The following is a 27149-nucleotide window of genomic DNA, read 5'->3' as shown; positions in this document are numbered from 1 at the left end:
GGCCGCGACTTCGGTGGAATCGGAAGGCGACACGCATCGTCGGGTCGGACACGGGGCGGATCGCGAGAGCGGGTGACGTGGTCGGTACTTTTCATGTGAAAATTCCCGGTATTATCCACTATATCTTGGTTTTTGGGCCAAAATCTTCCGAAATTCATAACTTTCGCATACGAGCTCCGTTTTTGACGTTCTTTATATGCATGTGTAGGCGATAATATACTCTACAATTTTCGTTAAGACTTTGTCGGCTAATTTTGACTTTATTTTTAATATTATTATTTTTAACAGACCGGGACATGAAAATTTGTTAAAAATTCATAACTTCTTCATCCGAAGTCCGTTTGCGTCTGTCTTTTTACCGTTGTACTAGTATTAACGGGCCCTCCGATTCACGTTTATGTCATGTCGGCTAAAAATTATCTAATCTTTATTTCAAATATTTGGGATGTGTACTGTTATGTCGAATCTTAGAAAAATCATAACTTCTTCATACGAAGTCAGATTTGGGCGTTATTTTTATCGACATTCTCAGGTTAACATATTCTACGACTTTCATTAGGATAGTTAAGGCTAAAAAGTATTTTATTTAAAAACTTTATTTTTATGCTTTCAGCGTTTTGCCGGTTTTGTTGCGGATCTTCGATTGATCATAACTCCTTTGTTATAACTCGTATTCGGGAGTTCTTTATATTTTTGAAATCCTTGGTAAGATCTCTACAAATAGGTTCATCCCAAAATGACTTTATTTAATACTTCATTTTTGACCTTATTTTTCACCTCAATAAATTTATATTTTTATTATTTCAAAATAAATTACAATAGTTAACTTAGACTATTACATTGTGAATTTATAAATATCTAGGTAGAGTTTAGACTCTAATAACTATAGAATTTCTCCCGTTGTGACACACTAGGAGTCATGAAAGTACCTATTTGATTGTTACTCCCTTTATCGCTGCATAAGTTAGCAACCAACTCATATTTACTCTCATCACCCTCCGTAACCGCATCACCTTCATCAACCCCCACAAAGACTTTTACAACCCTTCCTCCAACCGATTTTTTCCCATGGCCAGGAAGGTATTAGGCTGATAAAGCCCCAACTTCCTGTTGGACGGCTTAAACGTGCTGCATAGAGCACAAATAACCCGTCATCATTGGACATGTGCTTCTATCCTGGGTCAATAAAAAAAATGACTTTCTAGGTGAGCCAGAGTTTGATCAAGTCCAAAGTCTAATCCAACTCTGGTGTCATGAAGGACCGCGAGACGCCTTTCTTTGCCCGACATACTTTGCCGTCGATGAAGATGATTACGTTGATCAACATTCTAACATCTATGTCTTCAACTATGGCTATATAATGATTCAATTCAGGATGATGACAACGAAAACTAATTTTACATATGTCTAACAAACTGTTTTCATCTTCACCAAAAATATAAAATCACTATAACTAATATATTCAGAAAATATCAAAGCAAATTCAGAAATACCTCCCTATGGACATACGTATTCAAGATTTGTTTCCACAACTTCACACCTCCCATCAATTACAACGCAAACAAAATATTCATTCATTTTATTAGAGAAGTTTTAAAAAAAAAATTCCAAAGAAATAACTGTTGAATTAGTGTCTAAGTCCATAACTATTTTGGTATGTACTTGACCCGATGGTGCATGGTCCTTTTGGGTTGCCTTCACCAAAGCAACTTGATTGGAGAAATAAATAAAGAGAGAGAGGTTATTATGATTTATTAATGACTGAAACCCTATCTCTACACCTATATAAACACCCCTTGGCTCATGAATTCGTGTATCCCTTCCCAAGGAGTCCTAAGGACGAATTCTAACCTCTCTTCTCTCTCTTTATACCTTCTCCATTTGCTCTTGGTGTTTGTAAGCCATTAGAGGAGTAACACTTGTGACTCTAAGCATTCCAAAGTCATTACAAGGAGTTTTGGGATTGTTATTGCTACATAACAATCAAGGTATGATCTTAAACCTAATTACATATTAATATGATTACTTGAATGCTAGAATTAGGGTTTATAGTCTTGGATAACTTGCATGTACAATTGAGAAACCTAGATCCAAGCTTTAGGGTTTGTATGAGCACATAGGATGTCTTATGACCAAAACCCATCAGTGGTATCAAAGCCTAGGATGGTTTCAATTGTATTGATGCATTGTATATCTGAAAATTTTGATTTTTGGTGTTCTAAAGGCTAGACTTGCCGAGTCCATAGCTGAACTCGCCGAGTCTAGGGTGACTCGACGAGTCAACTCGTCAGATAATGCTTATCTCGGGATTTCTTGCTGTTTTTGCATATGGATAGTTACCTTATCATGTTAGATCAATATTAATCCGATTATATGATATATTTGACTATATTTTTGATTTAATTGAAGATATTTATCAATTAATAAGATAATTGTTTCCTTATAATATAATTGATTAATTATTTTGAGTAATTGATAAATTGTTTTGCAAGAAATCATTAAACAAATCAAATATGGATAATTATGTGATTAAATGTTAATTTAAAATTATTTGTTATTTGATCCTTGTTGTTATGAAAAGTTTCATATTTCCCCTTTAGGTTTTATAGTTTAAATTTGAACCCAAAAGTTTTGAAGTTTTGAAATTTAAATAGTTCAAACCCTAATGTTTTGAAAAAGGTTTCAAAACTTGCCCTCAAGTTTTGGAATTTAAAAGTTGATTAAAAGTTTAATTAGGAATGTTAAATTCTAAAACCCTAGTAATGTTTTGAAAAGTTCAATTTACACCCTTATGGTTTTATTAATTAATTAAGGTGTATAATTAAAAGAAGTTTAATAAATCCATAAAAGTTTAGGTTTGCAATTTAATTGAATTAAAAGTATAATTGTTAAATTTGACCACCTAATGTTTTAAAAGTGTAAAATGCACCTTATACTATATATAACATTAAAAGTCTAACATTATATATATGTATGAGTAAAAGTCAGTCTTACCGTTAGTAGGCCTATAATATGGCGACTGAATGGGTATCCACTCTTACCCACCGCACTCTTGACTAGTGGAGGGTCGTTAGCCGAACGAGTAGGATAGGACGAAACCTTCCATTATAAGTATAATGAAATACAAAAGTAACTAAATGTTTTTACAAATTCCCAATCTTAGTTACTTAGGCAAAGTGAATTGATGCAATTCCATGAAATTACACTTTGTGCCCTTGCGAAGATGTTAGTAGAGCGTGTGTGGTTTACTGGCACGCTAAATGGTTCTAAGCAAAGGTTGCAAAGGGTGACTCAATGTTTGTGATAGTTCGGTGGAGCATGTGTGGTTTACCGGCACATCGAATAGGTGATTGTAACATGTGAGGGCACCATGTAACTTGGCATGGTTATTCACACCCGCTTTGTGATCCTCGGCATCCCAGTCACAAACAAGAGGGGCATATCGAGATTTAAACATGCCATTGAAATGCTCAATGGATCTCAAAGGATCTAGGAGTTTTCATAGATTTAAAACTTAAATTTCTTTTTTGTTTTTCATGGTGGAAATTAGTGAATCGTCATTCATTTACCTTCAAATATTCTACAACTAGATTACAGCATCCCTCTTCTAGGTTGTAGCGTATTGTGTTGGGTCCTAGCCTTAGTATCTCATTTGGGTGATTTACTAAGGACTCAATCAATCAATCAACTAACTTGAATTTGTTTTCTCCCGTTTTGTAGATGTCAAAGTTCGACAACTATGGTCTTCCCAAATCCCATGGAACAAGCATTCCACATGAAGATGGTATTCCACGATTCGATCGAGGAACAAGAAATCATGTTTCACTTCCTCCTCCTCCTCCAATTATTCTCCCTAACCCACAAGATTGTAAAATTGAAAGGTTCAATATCACTCAAGCCCTTTTGGCAACTAAACATAAGGAAGGAAAGTCGGTGTGTGCACCCGTCTTAGGGATGAAGTCACACATTGATAGGTTAAGAATGATGGGATCCGTTGTCAGTGAAGAGATGGTTGTTGATTGGGTTCTTCAGTCACTTCCTAACTCGTATAGTGAGTTCATAAGAGAGTACTATATGATGAACCACGACGTGACCCTTATTGATCTCACCTATATGCTTATTGTTGCTGAATCAGCAATGGTTTGGCGCAATAGAAAAGCAAAGTTGATTGGCGAATCTGCCTTCAAGACCTCTATGGATATAGACAATGGCAATGAAAGACATGCAATGATCGAAAAGTTTGATCATAAGAGAAAGGCGATGTCTGAAGTAGTTCCATGTGTTGTTCCAAAAGAGTCAATTTGCTTTTATTGCCAAGAGAAGGGGCATTGGAGACGAAGTTGCCCTATTTACCTAAGAGATCTAAGAGATGGGAGAGTCAAAAGTATGACTATGCTTCAGGTAAAATCCACTATGTAACTCTGCTAAGTTCTTATTCACTGATTCTTAATACATGATGTGATAAGATTGCATTTGAATGTTTTTTGCAGGATCGGTGAAAAGAAAGGAAGCTTGATAAGAGAGCAAGATGAATCTAATCACAAGAGATGGATCTCGATCGCATGGACTTGAAGATTGGATTTTGAGCTTAGATAGTTATGATAGAAATTATCCTTTTACATAGTTTTCAATAGATTTTGCATTGTAAGGACAAATGTTTTCCCGCTGCTTTTATAAATAAAATAAATTTTGGCTTATTTATTTGTTTACTTCCTTGCAATGAAATCGTTATGAAAATTGATGTTTGCATATTTCTACAACGAATGGATATGATTCTTAGTTATGTTATTTATGGAAATGTCGAGAATTTACCAAATAGGAAGAGTTTCTCATCGCCCAAAGTTTCAATTAGACAGAAATTTGGAATCACGCAACTTGGTTGCATGATGAATGAGAAATTTCACATTTGATAATTAGACTAATTCATTGACAAAGTGTCAAGTGAAGAACTAGGAGATCGAGTACACAAAGTTGTGTGTTGATCAAGTTCACCATAAGAGTAACAAAGATATCCGTCATGATTTGCTAAAGGTTTAGTAAATATGATTATACTTATAAGATTAAGTATAATTCGGAATTGATTAAAAAGGTTTAAATCAATAGCAAAACGAATAAGAATCAAGTAGGCAGAAAGATAAAAGTTTCTCCATTCGAAGAAGGGAGAGTACCTTTTATGCTTTATGATAGGTCTTTATGATTAAGAACCATATCTTAATTGATCCTCTAAGTAAGTCTTAGTACAATTGTATGTCTAAGTAGAGGAATCAAGAATTGAAGAAATGGTTAAATCAAGAAGTCAATCATACTTCGTTCCAAAACAAGTCTTAGAGTTAAGATTGTGACAATGAGTGAAAAGTATTAAAGGTTTATAACATTCATCAAATGTGGAAAGTTGTGATGTCTTGAATAAGACAAAGACCGACTAGGACCAATTTATGAAGTGTTTTGATAAAAACTACACTAACTCTTGAATATTTGTCTGTCAAGAAATGGTTATTGACAAAAGAATCATATATGTCAAGGAGTCAGTGGGAGCCTTAATGGTCTTGAAAGGTTTCAAGAACAAATCAAATAAACCTTATTGATCATCACTAGCACACAAGTTGAGGTTTACAACCTATCGTGTTGACATTATTTTGTTTCTGTGCTGTTTCCAATTGAGTTAATTATGCATGTGAGTTCTCATTTTGAACGCATAAAAGGAAAAGCACCTTAATCAATGGAAGGTACATTGATAGGAAAAGGTGAGCTCCTTAACTACTTGGAAGACGTGGTGGGCAGCTGTGCTACCATAAGGCAAGAAATCAAGATTAAGAAAGTTCGGTCCATATGAGTTTGAATTTGTCGTAAACTTTGGTTTTAACAAATTCACATGGATAGGAACAAATACACCAATTAAATCTAAGTGTTATAAGGTTTCCTCCTTCATGAAAATGATTGTGAGGAAATGCTTTCACTAAGAAAGATTTTAAGAAGATAGTGATTGTAAAGTTGCATTCTCGAATTCAATTATGGTTACGGTATCCCTTTCCATGATTTGAATTGTGAGGTTTGGCAATTAGTCTTAATCGTTTAGACACACATATGAACTATCTAAGGAAAAGGTGTATAAGTTCAAGAAGCCTTGATAAAATATTATCAAAGCATTAAGTATTAGAAACATAGACTTAAGAAATTCAATAGATATTGTTTTTCTGAAAGTTAAGATGTTTATGAATACATGTCGAAGCTAGTGGGAGCATAAGTGTTATGTTTTATAGTAATCATCATGATAGTGGGAGCATAAAAGTTATGATTGTATGATTATTAAGGAAAGTATTGCAAGTTGGCAATATTAATTATAGAAAACAAGAGTCATTCTTTGCAAAGTTTTAAGGATGGAATATTTGTTTTGCTATAATTAAGGGAGAGAGTATTATGCTTCATTTCAAATCTAAAGGCTTAGGTTGAGAAATGTTAATAAATTTAGTCAAAGGTACATAGTGTGTTCTTAAAATTTCGATTATGATTACAAAATTCCTTTTCACAATTCGAATTTTGAGAACATAGCAAATAAAACATTGTGCATCGTGTTCCATACGCTTCGGGTATAGGATTGATTGCAAATGCTTTAATATTTGACCATTCTAAAATTTTCCAAATGTCTAGCGCATTTAGAAGGAAAAGGAACTAGAATTGGTTTTGACCAAAATAATTAAACAACTATCAAAGGATGATCCAAAGTTCGACGAGGATTGGTTGCTTGTGAGTAGTTGGAAGCATGGTATTGGATGGACCATATTGACATTATTATGAATAGATAAGATTCTATTAAGAAATGAGTCATCATATGGAACATATGGAAGCGTGTCCATACTGGGAAGTAAATATTGAAAATTTATGACTAGATTAGAAACCTTTATGCAAAAGGATGTTCAAAGGAATGTACTTTGAGTGAGAGATATCGTATCTAAGGAATTGTCTTGTAACAATCTATGATAGAAGACTTTGTAATATCATTGACAATAGTCTTTGTGACTTTGGTGCAGTGACATTACGAAAGAATCATTGCATAGGAAGTTAGAATTTAGCATATTTTATAAGTAGCAAGAATTTGATATTCTTTCACTTATGAAAAAGGATTTGGAGTTGTGAAATGAGAATGATTGGAAATGTGTTCAATGTGATCTATTTCACAAAGTAAGAACCATAGGTAAACATTGTGTGCATGCTAGGAGCATGGGACAAGTGTAATAATTCAAGTAAGAAGTTGAGTACCCGGAACGAAAAATAATGAGTAACCGATATGGTGATAAATAAAAGGTGTTTTATTTATGCTAAAAGGGTTGAGGCCATATGGGATTAGTATTATTCTTGTGTTTCACTTTGCATGTTTTGACTTCCAGAATAATTGAGTTTCTTAAGAATAATCAAATTATTCAAACGGGCCACAGTCGTTCATATGTTGGAAGTAGGTATGAATGAAGACTGTCGTGAATTGGTGTGTGGATTGTCTAAAAGTGTATTAGACATAAGCAAATGTTTGCTGCAACATTCATGAGTGCTTATGAATATGAATTTGAGCATTGGATTAAACCCACGCTAACTTGGATCACTCCATGAATTGTATCACGAGTGATTGGTGAGACGATAACATCTTATATTCTTGAAACCGAGATGTGTGAGTTGTATCTTTCAAATCGGTTGCACATTGATAATATGTAAACGCACTAGTAACTTGGTGTTATAAAACATATTGTTGTGTGTGATTTGGTTAGTAAGTGCAAGCAAGCATTGTATCAAAGTTTATCCGTTCCTTTTATCCAAAGAAGGATAAAAGCGATATCTTTTGGGCCCCTCGATGATTTAGTGATGATAAACGTAAATGCTCGGCCGGGATAGGGCTAATTTGATTTTTTCAATTAGTCAGTCGTCATAAATCGGGAATCGAGAAATAGTACAAAGAGAATGATTAGAAATCATGTCTTATACGATATCTAGAATGGAGGAATATATGATCCTTTATCTAAGGACACGCGTATCTGATAGGATCAGAGTTGACAGCGGCTTTGGAAAGCTACGATTGCAGATCAGGATCTGAAGTCATACGCATAATAGTTATTAGACTTATCCAAGTGGGAGACTGTTGGATTAGTGTCTAAGTCCATAACTATTTTGGTATGTACTTGACCCGATAGTGCATGGTCCTTTTGGATTGCCTTCACCAAAGCAACTTGATTGGAGAAATAAATAAAGAGAGAAAGGTTATTATGATTTATTAATATGTTATAAGAATAATATATTAAAGGAGAAATCATATTTGTTTAATTAATATTGGTCAATAATTAATTAGGAATTAATTTTGTGATCAAGTGTAATTAATTAAACTAGAGGGGCTGAATTGTAATTATGTGATAGTTACAAAATAAGGTAAGGATTATCTTATTAATGGGTTGGACGAATCTAAGGTGATAAGGCCTTAGAATTCGACTAGGATAAGGGTTTCTAAGACTTATCTTATGGCTACTTGGTGGGCAAGCAACTAGATAAGGATAATGACTAAAACCCTAATCTTTACACCTATATAAACCCCCTAAGGCTCATGAATTCGGGTAAGCCTTCCCAAGAAGTCCTAAGGACGAATTCCTACCTCTCTCCTCTCTTTTTATACCTTCTCCATTTGCTCTTGGTGTTTGTAAGCCATTAGAGGAGTGATACTTGTGACTCTAAGCCTTCCAAAGTCAATTCAAAGAGGAATTAGGATTATTATTGCTACATAACAATCAAGGTGATATCTTAAACCTAATTATATGTTAATATCGATTTTCATAGGCTAGAATTAGGGTTTATAGTCTTGGATTCAAAGCATGTACAATAGAGAAACCTAGATCCAAGCATTAGGGTTTGTATGAGCACATAGGATGTCTTATGACCAAAACCCATCAATAACAACTAAAATGATAATTTTTTGCAAAACCTTATATATAATATGGTTGTTTCGTAGTTAAGCTTTATCAATTTCGTTATAAAAAAAAACTGCGCAAAATCGCAGATGGATGACATAGAAAATCGTAGATGAATTTAGTTTATCTACGATTTTAGTGAGCGTAAAAGTATTTATACAGGTAAAAAAAAAATGAAAAAGACTAAAAAAAAACCCACTGCGAACAACTCATAATCCTCAATATATACTTATAATTAAAAAGAAATATATATGAAAGGATAAACATTAAAATGAAGGCGACTTTGGTCATAGATTCATAGTTGACGACTTTTTTCCAGTCTTCCACGCACACACTAGTAGAATCAACTCCTTCAAAATCTCCTTTGCATCATATATCGCTTTTGATCTCCCTCGATTGGATCTCCTAATCTTTGAAATCCGTAAGAATCTCTGCTCTTCTTTCATCGTGTATACTAGGTGTCCATAATATTGCTCTACTTTCTACCGTTGACTCGTCTGATTTTACTCTCGTTTTAGCCCTAGGAAATTCTTGCCTTCGATTAGATGATAATTGCGGATTAATTTCAGTTGTTTACTCAAAATCGAACTGTGATTTTATCTTTGTCTATTTCAGCCGTAGCAAATCTGTATCGGCAACAATAACATGTTTTCACTTGCCATAATTTGTCACAAGTATTGAAAATCGGTACGATTTTAAATTTTCAAGCTAAAATCGCTTATTTTCCTGGTGATAGTTACAGGCATCTGATGATACTGATTTTGATTTGTCACTGTTGAAGGGAGTATTAGATATTCAAACAATAAGCTCTGTATAGGAGATTAGTCGTAGAGTTGAATTACGCATCTTTGGGACATATGTTTTTTAGAAGTTTTATCAACTCTTTTGTGCAGGTGAATAGTGAATCATGGATTTAAGTAAGTTCAATCGTGAAGAACTTACACTATTGGGAGCTGGTGGTTGCACTATGCTTTCACTGCACTTCACATTTCAACTTGCTTCACAGCATCTTTATTACTGGAAAAACCCAAAGGAACAAAAAGCCATAATCATAATCATTCTCATGGCTCCTGTTTATGCTGTTAACTCTTTTGTGGGTGTGCTTGATGTCAAAGGAAGCAAACCATTTTTTATGCTTTTGGATTCTGTCAAGGAATGCTACGAGGCTTTGGTATGTGGAATTTATTTATTTCATTTGTTTCTTTTGATCCTTTGACTTTAAGGGTGTGTTTGGTTGCCAATTGGACCGAATTCAATTCCATTGGAATCCTTGAAATTCCATGTTTGATGGATTTTTAGTCTTTGATCACAATTCTGAATTTTGAAAGAAAGTTATTGGATTTTTAATTGCAGGCTATTGCTACGTTTCTGAGTTTACTTTATAGTTACTTGAATATCTCCATTAGCAAAAATATAGTTCCTGACGAAATTAAGGGAAGAGAAATTCACCATTCATTCCCAATGACTCTTTTCCAAGTGAGTTCTTTTTCCTCATTAATTTTATTACATTAGACATTTATAATCATATGCATTCATCACTGCTTCTTGCTGCATGAAATTTCCCAATTCCAATTCAATTTTGTTCTTCTTAGGCATCTTATCATTGTTCTCATAATATAAATAAGATAATAAACTTTTGGGTTTTTGTTGCAAAAAACAATAGTTCTTCTAAAAGACGAAAATACCCACACGATTCATAAGGACAACTTATTTTACATTTATTTTGTAAAAAATGCGAATTGTATTTACTATCTTTTATTCCAAGACAATTCATTTCACAAATTGTAGGTTTTGTTGGTATTTTGTATACTTTATACAAATTTGCCTTCGTATACTTTTTTTTTTCTTCAAAATATGCCATCATTCTCTTAAATATCTTACAAACATCATTTATCTAGAGAAAACTTAATAACAAAAAAAGGTGTTTTTCCCTTTACTTAATGCAAAAAGAACAACTTAACATGATTTAGTTTTGGCTTTATTACATAAAAGACCCCTATATATTGGGTTGTTATTGGATTAAACCTCAATTTTATTTTATTTATTTTTTAAAAAAATGCCCTTACATTTTTTTTTTCGATTTGGCACTTACATTTTTCCTTTTTTTTTTTTTTTTTAAATCTTTTTTTTTCTAAAAAAGCCTTTACATCTTTGTATAAAACCGGAAGATTAATCGGGAAAAAAACCCAATATATAGGGTTGTTTATGTAATTAAGGTTTAGTCTCATAATTCATAAAATACCTTATATTTTGTGTTTTTTCCAGATTAAATCTCAACTTTATTTTTTTTTTCCTGAAAAAGACCTTGTATTTTTTTTATTTTTTTCCAAAAAAACCCTCAACTTTCTGTTTTTTTTTCCCGAAAAATCCCTCAAGGTTTACAAATGTTTCCAAAAAAAAACAACTAAAAGGGCTAGGCTAGATCAAAAAAATACAAGGTCTTTTTCAGGAAAAAAAAATAAAGTTGAGGTTTAATCGGGAAAAAACACAAAATATAAGATCTTTTATGAGATTAACCATTTAGTTTTTCTTACCATTTCTTTTATATACTCCCTCTGTCACAGACACAAAACACACAGATTAAGAAAACATTAATTACCACTAACTTTACTAAATGAAACGACATGACGATTTTACCTTTTTGTTGCATTTAATTCTATGATAGTTTAACTAATAAATTAATGGATATTTTGGTAAAAGAGATATTTATTTTTAGAAGCAGACTATTATTTTGCGACAAACCAAAAAAGGAAACATTGACTATTAATATGGGACAGAGGGAGCACTTTTTAAACCTCATTTAATTTTCGTTATGCAGCCTCGTGTGACTCGTCTGAATCACCAAACCCTAAAACTTCTAAAGCAGTGGACTTGGCAATTTGTGATCACACGGCCCACATGTTCGTTTCTAATGATCGGTTTGCAGTTACTTGGAATGTATCCGAGTTGGCTGAGCTGGACATTCACCATTATTCTCAACCTTTCTTTTTACGTGGCCATGTATTCTTTGGTTGTCTTTTACCATGTTTTCGCAAAGGAATTGGAGCCTCACAAACCGCTCGCCAAGTTTTTATGTGTCAAAGGAATTGTCTTCTTTTGCTTTTGGCAGGTAAACTTTTTTACTTTCTTTTTAACATGAAATTGCAAGAAATATCAATGTACTTTAATCGCTTTGTTTAGAGTAATTACCCGAATGGTCCCTATGGTTTTGGGTAATTTGTGCGCTTGGTCCCTAACTTGTTTTTTTTTAAACTCGGAAGGCCGTTACTGTTTGTTTTTGTTACGCGCTTGGTCCCTACTGTTTGTTTTTGTTACACGCTTGGTCCCTACTGTTTGTTTTTGTTACACGCTTGGTCACTGTGTTACCTAAAAAGACTTTTATTTAAATAGGTAAAAATGGCGGGGTAGGTAAGGTGAGGGGGGGTGGTGTTCATTTGAATAAATTAAAAAATCAAGGGAAAAATAGTCTTTTTAGGTAAGATAGGGACCAAGTGCGTAACTGAAACAAACAGTAAGGACCTTCTGAGTTAAAAAAATAAATTAGGGACCAAAACGCAAATTTTCCTAAACCATAGGGACCATTCGTGTAATTTACTCGTTTGTTTATTATAGCATCATACTTTCATTGCTTCTAATAAAAATTCTAAATTTGCCCGATTATAGGAATGTTATCGAAATAGAAAACAATTTCTACTGCTATTTCTTCATTAAAGGAGTAGGTATTTCAAAAAACATGTCTTAATAAGAAAAAAAGTGTGAAAATACGAGGATATAACAGAAAGAAACGAAAGTACAGATGCTATAATAAATAAATAAATAAATGAATGAAAGTAGGTTGTTATTAATGATGTACGACTTTATTCAGGGAGTATTGCTCGAAATCCTAGTGAAAACGGGTGTAATAAAATCACATCATTATTGGTTAGACGTTGAGCATATTGAAGAAGCTATTCAAAATGTTTTGGTGTGTGTTGAAATGGTTGGATTTTCGGTTATTCAACAATACGCTTTTCATTTTGAGCCTTATAGTGGAAATGTCCAATCGATGTTACAAAGGGGGAAGAAGAACGAGTGATGTTTAAATTGTATCATTTTTTTTTTTTTTTTGATTTTATTTTGGTGTTAAAGTTAATGTTGTATTATGTTCTCCCTTTGTTAACACATTAGTTTTTATACGTTAGTGATCTTTCAAAATCATTTTGAGCCTTGTTTTTGTTTTTTTTTTAAACTGTAAAATGAAAGTTTTAGAAACTGTGGATTAGTTATTTCACATTTTATTTATTTATTTTTTAGTTTTAGTTTTTATCGGTGTCACCTGTAAGGACGACCCGTGTTGTACAAACTTTTGAAAATATAATAATTATTTGTGTTGAAAAATGAAAAATTGTTTTAAAAACCATTAGGTTGTAGAGACCATTTATATAATTTTGATGTTCTAGAGTATATTTAGAATCATCTAAATTTAGATTCTAACCCAAAACTACCGTTTATAGCTCAAACAAGTTTATAGGATCATATACAACCAATATAACGAAGATTCGTGCATGGATTTTTGAACTAGATAGTCGCTTAAACTAGGAAAATAAATTAAGTCATCAAACTGGACGATTTTCGGATTTGACTTTGGGGTTCAAATCCTCGCTAAAAAATTAACTTCAAGAGATTTACTTCCGAACTCTAAATGATGAAATACCAAACTTTACTCTTTCAATTAAGTTATTTGGTATACCCACCATTAAGGTCATTTACAATACCCATCATTAATTTAATTATTATAGTGATGGATTAACTCATGACCATATTTTTACTAATAAACCATGATACTGCCTATCATTAAAACACCACTCAAAATTATTATTTTTTGTTTATTTTTTTAATTCAAAATACATTAAAAACATATAATTTTTTAAAACTAGTTTTTTCATTCAACTAAAATACCACATTACATAAAAAAATTACATTAATTAAAAAAAAAAAAGCAAAGTTAAAAAAAAAACTACAACCGCCAAACGTACATAAAAAAACTAACATTTATTTTTATGTCTCGCTCGAACAAACTTTTTCATCGCGAGAAAAGTCTCCAAATCCTCACCCTTGAGGTCGTCCGCTTTTATTTTCAACTAGGCACATGCCACTGCGTTGCGTAGAAACACCTATATAGTTGAAATTTTTACATATATAAGTTTTTTCTTTTATAAATATAACAATAATGTAGTTGTTAAATTCGATATAATAATTCGTATACTAAATTGATATAATATAAAGATTATTTCGAATTAAACGATAATATATATGCATCTATTATAATTGCATAATCGCAATTGTTTGAATGACTTCTACCTATGAGTTACTCATAAATAAAATTAAATATAATATATGGTTTAATGTTATATACATTGTTGTTTTTAACTAATTTTTTAAAATTTATTTTTTTACCGTTTCAAGTTCTATCATTACCATTATTTAAAACATCAAATATTGTTTTTTGATTTTATAGTTATTTTTAGCTATTGTTATTATAAGTTAATTTAAACTATTTATTTGAAAACTTTTAACGATTATAAAAATATCTTTAGGAAATATTTTAGTTAAATTGAAATTACAATTTAGTTTTTGCATTTAGACTACAATTTATCATTTTTAACTATTCACAAAATATTCGTTAGGTTCTTTAAGTGGAACTGAAAATTATATTCAAGTTGACACTGTAATGTTATATTTAAATTAAAAATTTAAATATTTTGTCAAAACTGTTCAAAAGTTATAGCTTTAAACTGATAATGGTTTACGTAAAACAATATATTCAATCTAATAAATTAAGTATAATATGTTAAAAGTTAAAGACATAACTTTATAAGTAGAAGTAAAGATATTATATTAATATTCAAATTTAATTTATTTATGATTACAGTTTAAGTTTGATACTTATTTAAACTTATAACCAACTTATAATCATTATTAGAAAGACACTAAAATTTATCATTTTTAACTATTTACAAAATATTATTTAAGATGTTTAAGTTGAACTAAAATTTATATTTAAGTTGATCGTATAAGGTTATATTTAAATTAACAATTTAAATATGTTATACAAATTGTTCAAAAGTTGTAGCTTTAAAATGATAATGGTTTACATATAACAACATATTAGACCTAATAAATTAAATATAATGTGTTAAAAGTTTAAAACATAACTTTATAAGTAGAAGAAAATATATTCTTTTAATATTAAAATTTAGTTTATATATGATTATGCTTTACGTTTTATATTTATTTAACATTATCAACAAACTTATAATCATTATTAGAAAGAAATTGAAAAGTCATGAGAGTTTCAAATGAATGTGGTGAAATGAAAAATGAATGAGAGTTTCAAATGAATGCGGTGAAAGGAATAATGCTTTATTTATAAGTATATAACGATAATGATATCTCAATGTCGGTTTTTCTTTGAACCATCGTTTGTGCATCTTGAAATGATATTCACGCTTCTATAATTTTTTGTTCCACCCGAATCATCATTTTCATCTTTGTCTATTGTATTTGGACATATCGATCAAATTTGTCGATCGATAATGCTAGATCCCGAAAGCCAACGAACTTTTTTTTTTTTAATTTTTTTTTTTTATAATTCCAACGGGGCGATGAAGAGGTTGCTCGTTTTCAAGATCTATCAGATCATCGTTGATGTCGATGTGTGTTTGCCCGTTTGATTGTTGGGAAGTTGTATAAGGATTTCTTGAAAGCTTTAAACCAAAAGAGGTTTGTGAAGTTCCTTCGGTTTGCTCTTTCCATTTTTGAGTATCTTTCAATTTGAGCCACAATTTGACATATGGAAAATTTGAGCCACAATTTGACATATGGAAAAGCTTTGCAGGTTGACGTTGTTTTTTCAAATTGACCTAATGCCAATTTAAACACATCGAAAACGTTTGACCAGGTTTTGAGTAAGTTTTTGAGGTGGTTGTAAATTCCTCAAAACTCGATGCATTTTAGTCTCAAATCGCCCCACTTCAAACTAATTTAGTCGGGATTTCGACTTTCACTTCCCATTAACGCGTAGAACATGCTTCTCACTTTCTCCTACAAACAATTAAATGTTTGACTATCTCTTTCAATTGGGTCTCGGAAGCCAAAACCCATGCCTCCGCTAGCTTTTCTTCTTCATCTTTTGTCTATGACACCTTATCGGTTATCGGTTGTATTGGTTCGGACTATTTTTTTTTTCTTTTTTTTTGGTTGAGGTGGTGGTTAAGGTTGTATTTTCGACACAAAATCCGGCGAAAGAAATGATTGTGAAGGTGGTGGTTGTGATTGTGATGGTTTTGATAGTTGTGGTTGGAAAAGTTGTTGGTAAACGAAAGGTTGAAATTATTGTTGATGCGACATAAAAACTTGGAATTATTGTTAGAAAAGTGGGGTTTGTTGGATAGGGAAAACGATTTGGAGCAAATATACAAAACCACCTTGAGGCGATTCCATGGTCGGGAATTGATGGGGTGTTGTATCTAACGCAAAAATATTATCGAGTTTGTGGTTTCGATAGTTTGGAGAGGGAGGGGGCATTTTGATTGGGATCTATGATTTTTGGTTGTAAGGAAAGTTATGTGCAATTGTTTCATAGAGAAAAAGAATAATGATGTAAAAATTAGGTTGTACAATATGATATTTAGAGGTAAAATGGTTGGTAAAAAAATTATTTTCTGAAAAATGGTCATTCAACAGCTAGTTAAAGTTTGAAAATGATCAAAAAGCACTGAATGGGCGTTGCCTCTTATCGTCGACACAACGATTCTCCACAAAAAAGCCCCGATCATGAATGGTCGAGGTAGTGTGCACAGAAAACGCCCCGATCATGAATGGCCACGTAGACCACGAGTCGATTCGTCCTCAGTATTTTGAGTGGTCTAAACTAATATGATGGATGTCATTTCATCACCATAACCAACCACTAAAAAAATATGATATACCTACCACTAAAACACTACTCCATATCATTTTTTTTAATTATGTTTAAATCAAAAGTACAATAAAACATATATTTATTTTAAAACTATTTTTCATTTAACAAAAAAACATGACATTAATTTAAAAAAAACAATTTAAAATAAAATGCAAGAAAACATAAAAATTTCAAAAATAATAAACTACCTCTAATATTAGTTTATTTTTTAAACTAGTCTTTTTTATTTTGGGGAATCCTTCAATTTTAGCCAAACTTTGAAATATGAAAAAGGTTGTAGGTTGTGTTTTCATATTGATTCATGACCACGTTAACCATATCGTTTCATGTAGATTGTTTACAATGTTGTAAATTCCATTGAATTCACAACATTTTAACCTCAACTCGCGCCACTTCAAATATATTGTTTACAATGTTGTAAATTCCACTTCAGAATGGGTATTCGGGGGCGGGGGCGGGGACGGGGACGGGGTAGGGGAACAGGAAAATTTTGGGGGCGGGGGCGGGGGATGCAATCCTCGTCCCGTTTGCCTCCGTTAACATCCCTAATAGTCTTCGACTGGGTCAACATTAACCCCCAAAATTTGCCAAATTGACAACATTAGTCATTCTTTCTAAATTTTAAATTAAGTTCATTTCTTTTTTATAATAATGTGATTATTTATCAAAAAATTATTAAAATTTTTTATTTAGTTAACTTTTATTATTTCCAAAATTTTTATTTTTCACCAAAAATGATAAAAACTCTAGGTCCAAATTGAAAATGTTACATTAATGCCACCACCCACAAACACATGATACACACAAACATTTAAAAAATAAACCGTATAAAGATATAACCATTTGGGAAGAAACATGCAAAATAGTGAACATGATAATAAACCGTATAAAATATAACCATGCTAGGGGATCAATGGTGAAGACAGTGACAGTGACGGATCCAAAAATAAAAACCAGAGGCTGCATAAATTTTTGAAGTGTTGCAAACTAGAAGAAGATTCATTTCCGAAGATAGTTTTCATCACAAAATTGTCATTAAACCGCGAAATTACATTAAATTCACAATTATCATACTTTGTGATATTTTGTCAACGGATTTGTGCCAAATTTTCGACGAATTTTCATTAAATTTACATTTGACGGGAAAATTTGAAGGATATCTCGTGCCACCCCGTGCAACATAGTAAATCCGCCCATGAGAGAAGAAGACATTAAAGGAATAACGGGGATTGGAGAAGAAGACATTGTTGGGGTTCATTGGAGAAGAACACATCATATGTTTCTTCCTTTCTTGTTGTTATTACTTGACATGGATTGTCCAGAGGGTACCATTTATTTTTATTTTTTACTCTCTCAAATCAATTACTCTTCTATCTTTAGCCTTTTTTTTTTTTGACAATATAAAAGTCAATTTATTGCAAAAATCTTCACATAGGAATTGTTAGTTGTGATTCTCTTCTAAATAACTAAAATTGTTAGTTGTTGAAAGAGTGCACCCGTGAAAAATCTTCACAAAAAACCTCAAACTAGAAACCTTTTATTATAAATCAAAATGGTCAAATTGGATGAATTTGCTAAAGATGAACGATTTTAGTAAAATAAGACATCTCATCATGTGAACTTGCTAAACAGAACACCAAAATAAAAAAAACGGTTAAATCGTAGACAAAATAAGGTATAATGGCTTTTATATAATCTGTCATTTATTTCTGAATGGTAAGAGTTTAATAATGCTACGTTACTATACACTCGTATTTTGTTTTATAAAGACATGGATCACAAATTTGGTTTAGCCATGCACGAAACTTGTATGGGAAGGACACTTAAAAAGTGCATCTAAGAGACAATGAATGTTGATCTATAATTGTTTAATGTTTGTCACTTATTATTGATGAAATTTTCGTTAATAGCCAAGACAAGTACCAAACCAAAAAAAGGAAGTGACAAAAATGAAAATTAAATCTGTCAAATTCATAGACCATTTTTTGTTCATTTGATGCGTATCCATTTCTTTTAAAGAGATTTGACTAAGATGACGTTTAATAAAATTTATTATATATTTTTATGAAATTATAGGATATTTAAAATTTGTACATATACCTGAGTTATATGATGTATACACCCTTTCAAATATATTTTAGTATCTTAAAAGAATTAATGACAAAATGTAATGATACTCCTTTACCAAGAACGATACCATTAGCCAATAATTTGGAAATTTGGAATTTTTGTGGTGCTAAGAATTGTTGGTTTTTATAACATTAGATTTCAAATTCCAAATATAGGATAATATAGGAGCTTATTCAAATCACTAGGTGTAAAACCTGTGTAATACCCAGGTTGATTAAAAAAAGATTAAGTATCAAAATGAAAAAAATAAATATTTTTTAAAATAAAATTTTAAAATAATAAATGAAAAACATATCAATTACAATTTATTATTACATTTATTACATTTAATACTTTATATATATATACACATAAGTATTATGTAACTTTAATTTTAAAAATTAAAAAAATCAAGAAATTGACATGTGAATTTTATTTTATTTTAAAAATATCATAAAAATGATAAGTATCAAAACTTATAAAAGATTAACATGTGGTAAAATTGATCTTTATTTATTATATTAGATGTTAATTTGGTGCCTACAATTTGTTACGAAACACAACAATTATTCATGAAAATATGTTGCTTTTGTTATATAATGTATCTAAAAAAATTTCAATATTAAATTGAAATAATAAAAAAATACGATAATAATTAATAACAAATGAAATTGTTATTTATTTATTTTTTAAGATGTACATTTTCTCATAAATACCTAAGAATAACCCGTCACCAAAAATGTCACGAAAAACAAATATAAAAGAATCTTTCCTCGAAAATGCCTAGGAAATATGTTTCCTTGGAAAACCCTATGAATATAGAAAGATGGTTTATGGTGTTTTTCCCCGGAAACTCTTCGGAAATCCCTCAAAATGCAAGGCTACAAGCGAAATGATGTTTGTGGGAAAAATGTTGGAACTTCTTAAAACATAGCTCTCGTTGGAAATGTGTAGAACGTTTGTCGGAAACCCCTCAGAAACGTTTTCCTAGGAGATATTTTCCAACATAATATTTGTCCTCAGAAAACTATCGAAAACACACATTTCGATAGATATCCAACATTTTTTTTATGATCATAAACAATGTTTGTACGTGGTAGTGTTTGGATATTTCGTAATCTATATATTTTTTTACCCTATTACATCAAAATTCATAGTTTTTTTAACGATTTGATAATTGAAATAAAAATCTGTTTTCAATTTTGTCATATGAACAACAATTGAGTTAAAGTAACTAGTATTTTTATGGAAAAGTGACACATTAGCCATACTATGTATTACGACTTTGCCCATTCAGCCAGTAAAGTTTTTTCAAGCCTTTTGAGGGAACAAAGTTGTTGTCGACCTTCTTTTTTAATCACTGGAATCTACTATAACGGGTTTCATAAGCCAGATTAGTATTTGAAGTTGATGGGGATTCCTTTTCAATTCTAATTCACACCTTCACCGTAACACCCATTTCTAGTTATTTTCATTTTCAACCTAAAAATGACATTTCTTGCAAAATAAGTCCTTATGTTGGGCGTACATGAAGTGTACGTTGACCGGAAGTCATTAATTGGATCATGAGCCTTGTTGGGAAGTCATTAGTTGGATCATGAGCCTTGTTAGGTACGCTAGGCGTACTCTTGCCATTCCAAAACCTAAATTTTTTAGGGTTGTGTCCCTTATTTAAGCATCCCTCTTAGACCTTCTTATGACCAACCTCCATCCCACTTGACCCTGATATCGAAACCATAACCCTTGAGTGTGAGTTTTGAAGCTTTTGAGTGATTTTTTTGGGTGTTCTTGGTGGTAAAGGAAGATCATTGGATAAGTGGTGGTATATTCAAGCTCTTGGAGAAGCGGTGGTGCATTCAAGCTCTTGGATCCAGAATCTACACCTCATTGTTCATCTATAGAAGGTATAAAGTTTATACCTTGAGGCTTTCTTTGCTAGATCTTGTTAGGGTTTAAGTTTATGTTCATTTTATTCGAAAACCTTGGTCTTTGTGAGCATGGACTACTCCAGACCATTCGATCTGTCTTTTCAGACATTTTTAAGTGCATGGTGTCATAAAAATGCAAGCTTGGTCCTTTCCTTTCATCCATGCATGAATTATGGAGTTTTTGGTGATATTAGAAGTTAGGGTTTTGGGATTGAGCTCTCTTAGCCATGCAAAAGCATAAAGTTAGAGACTTTATGGATTAGAATGTATTTTAAGGCCAAATCTGAGGTTAGGCTGAGGTGTCTTAATGATTAAGAGCTTAAAAGTTAAGACTTGAGTTTAAGATGAGTACGCCAAGCGTAAATCTGGCTACGCCCAACATAGCTAGCTGGGAGCTCGTTTTCAGGCTTTGTGCTCTACGTCAAGCATAAATCTGTAATATCCGGAATCCCATGTATGTTAATTATGTGTTTATTTTGAGATTAATTGAGAGACTCGACGAGTTGAGAGTCTAACTCATTGAGTAGGGCAAAGTTGACCACGTGGGATTAGTGGTCTACTCGACGAGTCCGAGAGTCGACTCGTCGAGTAGACGCTGAGTGGTGAAACCCTAAATCCCTGGGTATGGGACCTATTTAAGGGCACTTATAGCCTCATTTGCTGCTCACCTTCACTGAGAGTAAACCCTAACGGCCTTTTGAGCTAGAGAGTGTGAAAGGAGCTAATTTTAGGGTCTTTTGGTACATTCTTTTGAAGAGGAAGGGAAGGATTCTTCAAGGAACAAGAAGGGGGCCAGTGGATCAGTGTTATTTCGTCCAAAAGCTTCTGGAGAAGGTAAAAAGTTCTCACCTTTCTTCCTGTGGAGATTAGATCTCATGTTTTTGATGAATAGGGCTTTCTATCACCTTTTTGTTGAGATATGGGTACATGGAGTCCCTTTCTAGGTCTAGACTTTAGATTTGGACCTTGTGAGAATGGAATAGTGCTCATACAAACCCTAAAGCTTGGATCTAGGTTTCTCAATTGTACATGAAAGTTATCCAAGACTATAAACCCTAATTCTAGCATTCAAGTAATCATATTAATATGTAATTAGGTTTAAGATCATACCTTGATTGTTATGTAGCAATAACAATCCCAAAACTCCTTGTAATGACTTTGGAATGCTTAGAGTCACAAGTGTCACTCCTCTAATGGCTTACAAACACCAAGAGCAAATGGAGAAGGTATAAAGAGAGAGAAGAGAGGTTAGAATTCGTCCTTAGGACTCCTTGGGAAGAGAAACACGAATTCATGAGCCAAGGGGTGTTTATATAGGTGTAGAGATAGGGTTTCAGTCATTATCCTTATCTAGTTGCTTATCCACAAAGCAACCCATAAGATAATCCTTGAATCCTTATCATAGTCGACTTCTAAGGCCTTATCACCTCAAATTCGTTCACCATATATTTAAGATAATCCTTACCTTATTTTGTAACTATCACATAATTACAAATCAGCCCCTCTAGTTTAATTAATTACACTTGATCACAAAATTAATTCCTAATTAATTATTGACCAATAGTTAATTAAACAAATATGATTTCTCCTTTAATATATTATTCTTATAACATATTAATAAATCATAATATCATCTCTCTCTTTATTTATTTCTCCAATCAAGTTGCTTTGGTGAAGGCAACCCAAAAGGACCATGCACCATCGGGTCAAGTACATACCAAAATAGTTATGGACTTAGACACTAATCCAACAGTCTCCCACTTGGATAAGTCTAATAACTATTATGCGTATGACTTCAGATCCTGATCTGCAATCGTAGCTTTCCAAAGCCGCTGTCAACTCTGATCCTATCAGATACGCGTGTCCTTAGCTAAGGGATCATATATTCCTCCATTCTAGATATCATATGAGATATGATTTCAAATCATTCTCTTTGTACTATATCTCGATTTCCGATTTATGACGACTGACTAATTGAACAAATCAAATTAGCCCTAGCCCGGCCGAGCATTTACGTTTGTCATCACTAAACCATCGAGGGGCCCAAAAGATATCGCTTTTATCCTTCTTTGAATAAAAGGAACGGATAAACTTTGATACAATGCTTGCTTGCACTCACTAACCAAATCACACACAACAATATGTTTTATAACACCAAGTTACTAGTGCGTTTACATATTATCAATGTGCAACCGATTCGCAAGATACAACTCACACATCTCAGTTTCAAGAATATAAGATGTTATCGTCTCACCAATCACTCGTAATACAATTCATGGAGTGATCCAAGTGAGCGTGGGTTTAATCCAATGCTCAAATCATATTCATAAGCACTCATGAACATTGCAGCAAACATTTGCTTATGTCTAATACTCTTCTAGACAATCCACACACCAATTCACGACAATCTTCATTCATATCTACTTCCAACATATGAATGACTGTGGCCCGTTTGAATAATTCGATTATTCTTAATAAACTCAATTATTCTGGAAGTCAAAACATGCAAATGTGAAACACAAGAATAATACTAATCCCATATGGCCTCAAACCTTTGAGTATAAATAAAATACCTTTTATTTATCACCATATTGATTACTCATTATTTGTCGTTTCGGGTAATCAACTTCTTACTTGAATTATTACACTTGTCCCATGCTCCTAGCATGCACACAATGTTTACCTATGGTTCTTACTTTTGTGCAATAGACAAATTGAGCACATTTCCAATCATTCTCATTTCACAACTCCAAATCCTTTTTCATAAGTGTAAGAATATCAAATTCTTGCTACTTATAGAATATGCTAGATTCTAACACTTTATGCAACGATCCTTTCGTAATGTCACTGCACCAAAGTTACAAAGACTATTGCTAATGATGTTACAAAATCTTCTATCGGAGATTGTTACAAGACAATTCCTTAGATATGATGTCTCTCACTCAAAGTACATTCCTTCGAACATCCTTTTGCACAAAAGTCTCTAATCTAGACATAGATTTTCAATATTCAATTCCTAATATGGACACGCTTCCATATTTTCCATATGACAACTCATTCTTAATAGAATCTTATCTATTCATAATAATGTCAATATGGTCCATCCAATACCATGCTTCCAACCACTCACAAGCAACCAATCCTCGTCGAACTTTGGATTGTCCTTTGATAGTTGTTAATTATTTAAGTCAAAACTGATTCTAGTCCCTTTTCCCTCTAAATGCGCTAGACATTTGGAAAATTTTAGAATGCTCAAACATTAAAGCATTTGCAATCGATCCTATACCCGAAGCGTATGGGACACGACGCATAATGTTTTATTTGCTATGTTCTCAAAATTCGAATTGTGAAGAGGAATGCCGTAATCATAATCGAAATTTTAAGAACACACTATGTTTCTTTGACTAAGTTATTAACATTCCACAATCTAAGCCTTTAGATTTGGAACGAAGCATAATATTCTCTCCCTTAATTATAGCAAAACAACTATTCCATTCTTACGACTTTTGCAAAGAATGACTCTTGTTTTCTATAATTAATATTGCAAACTTGCAATACTTGCCTTAATAATCATACAATCATAACATTTATGCTCCCACTATCATGATGATTACTATAAAAACATAACACTTATGCTCCCACTAGCTTTGACATGTATTCAAAACATCTTAACTTCCAGAAAAAACAATACCTATTGAATTTCTTACGTCCATGTTTCTAATACTTAATGCTTTGATAATCTTTTATCAAGGCTTCTTGAACTTATACACCTTTGCCTTAGATAGTTCATATGTGTGTCTTAACAATTAAGACTAATTACCAAACCTCACAATTCAAATTATGGAAAGGTATACCGTAACCATAATCGAATTCGAGAATGCAATTTTATAATCACTATCTTCTTAAATCTTTCTTAGTGAAAGCATTTCCTCACAATCATTTTCATGAAGGAGGAAATCTTATGACACTTAGATTTTAATGGTGTATATGTTCCTATCCATGTGAATTTGTTAAAAACAAAATTTATGACAAATTCAAACTCATATGGACCGAACTTTCTTAATCTTGGTTTCTTGCCTTATGGTAGCACAGCTGCCCACCACGTCTTCCAAGTAGTTAAGCAACTCACCTTTTCCTATCAATGTACCTTTCATTGATTAAGGTGCCTTGCCTTTTATGCGTTCAAAATGAGAACTCATAGGACTCACGTGCATAATTAACTCAATTGGAACAACACAGAATCAAAATATTGTCAACACGATAGGTTGTAAACCTCAACTCGTGTGCTAGTGATGATCGATAAAGTTTATTTGATTTGTTCTTGAAACCTTTCAAGACCATTAAGACTCCCACTGACTCCTTGACATATAAGATTCTCTTGTCAATAAACATTTGTTGACAACCAAATATTCAAGAGTTAGTGTAGCTTTTATCAAAACACTTCATAAATTGGTCCTAGTTGGCCTTTGTCTTATCCAAGACATCACAACTTTCCACATTTGATGAATGTTATAAACCTTTAATACTTTTCACTCATTGTCACAATCTTAACTTTAAGACTTGTTATTGGAACGAAGTATGATAGACTTCTTGATCTAACCATTTCTTCAATCCTTGATTCCTCTTCTTAAACATACAATTGTACTAAGACTCACTTAGAGGATCAATTGAGATATGGTTCTTAATAATTAAGACCTATCATAAAGCATAAAAGGTACTCTCCCTTCTTCTTAGAATGGAGAAACTTTTATCTTTCTGCCTACTTGACTCTTCTTATTCGTTCTGCTATTGATTTAAACATTTTCAATCAATTCAGGATTACACTTAATCTTATAAGCATAATCATATTTACTAAACCTTTAGTAAATCATGACGAATGTCTTTGTTACTCTTATGGTGGACTTTGATCAACATGCAACTTTGTGTACTTGATCTCCTAGTCCTTCACTTGGCACTTTGTCAATGAATTAGTCTAATTTCCAAAATATGAAATTTCTCATTCATCGTGCAACCAAGTTGCGTGATTCCAAATTTCAGTCCAATTGAAATTTGGGCGATGAGAAACTCTCCGTGTTTGGTAAATTCTCGACATTTTCATAAATAACATAACTAAGAATCATATCCATTCGTTGTAGAAATATGCAAACATCAATTTTCATAACGATTTCATTGCAAGGAAGTAAATAAGTAAGTCAAACAAAATTTATTTTATTTATAAAAGCAGCGGAAAAACATTTATCCTTACAATGCAAAATCTATTGAAAACTACGTAAAAGGAAAATTTCTAACAACTTTATCATAACTATCTAAGCTCAAAATCCAATCTTCAAGTCCATGCGATCGAGATCCATCTCTTGTGATTAGATTCATCTTGCTCTCTTATCAAGTTTCCTTTCTTTTCACCGATCCTGCAAAACATTCAAATGCAATCTTATCACATCATGTATCAAGAATCAATGAATAGGAACTTAACGGAGTTAGATAGTGGATTTTTACCTGAAGCGTAGTCATACTTTTGACTCTCCCATCTCTTAGATCTCTTAGGTAAATAGGGTAACTTCGTCTCCAATGCCCCTTCTCTTGGCAATAAAAGCAAATTGATTCTTTTGGAACAACACATGGAACTACTTCAGACATCGCCTTTCTCTTGTGATCAAATTTTTCGATCATTGCATGTCTTTCATTGCCATTGTCTATATCCATAAAGGTCTTGAAGGCAGATTCACCAATCAACTTTGCTTTTTCTATTGCGCCAAACCATTGCTGATTCAGCAACAATAAGCATATAGGTGAGATCAATAAGGGTCACGTCGTGGTTCATCATATAGTACTCTCTTACGAACTCACTATACGAGTTAGGAAGTGACTGAAGAACCCAATCAACAGCCATCTCTTCACCGACAATGGATCCCATCATTCTTAACCTATCAATGTGTGACTTCATCCCTAAGACGTGTGCACACACTGACTTTCCTTCTTTATGTTTACTTGCTAAAAGGGCTTGAGTGACATTGAACCTTTCAATTTTACAATCTTGTGGGTTAGGGAGAATAATTGGAGGAGGAGGAGGAAGTGAAGCATGATTTCTTGTTCCTTGATCGAATCGCGGAATATCATCTTCACGTGGAATGCTTGTTCCACGGGATTTGGGAAGACCATAGTTGTCAAACTTTGACATCTACAAAACGGGAGAAAACAAATTCAAGT

The 27149-nt window shown here is 32.5% G+C and overlaps 1 protein-coding gene across 2 annotated transcripts; it reads left to right on the top strand.

Annotated features, from left to right (window-relative positions):
- The first annotated feature begins 9211 nt into the window (after nt 1-9211).
- LOC145046245 (uncharacterized) lies at nt 9212-13139 on the top strand. 2 transcript variants are annotated; one of them, XM_078994548.1, is made up of 6 exons: nt 9226-9363; nt 9558-9629; nt 9836-10113; nt 10296-10418; nt 11761-12051; nt 12808-13139. In XM_078994548.1, the coding sequence occupies exons 3-6, from the start codon at nt 9850-9852 to the stop codon at nt 13015-13017; spliced, it is 888 nt and encodes a 295-aa protein (XP_078850674.1). In that variant the 5' UTR covers nt 9226-9363; nt 9558-9629; nt 9836-9849; the 3' UTR covers nt 13018-13139. The 2 variants fall into 2 exon arrangements, with proteins under 2 accessions (XP_078850668.1, XP_078850674.1); XM_078994542.1 differs by lacking the exon at nt 9558-9629 and having other exon boundaries at nt 9212-9363.
- The last annotated feature ends 14010 nt before the right edge of the window (nt 13140-27149 follow it).

The sequence above is a fragment of the Lactuca saligna genome, chromosome 1, assembly GCF_052625555.1.
Source record: "Lactuca saligna cultivar CGN05327 chromosome 1, ASM5262555v1, whole genome shotgun sequence".
NCBI classification, from domain to species: Eukaryota; Viridiplantae; Streptophyta; class Magnoliopsida; order Asterales; family Asteraceae; genus Lactuca; species Lactuca saligna.
This window is presented reverse-complemented; position numbering and strand designations above follow the sequence as displayed.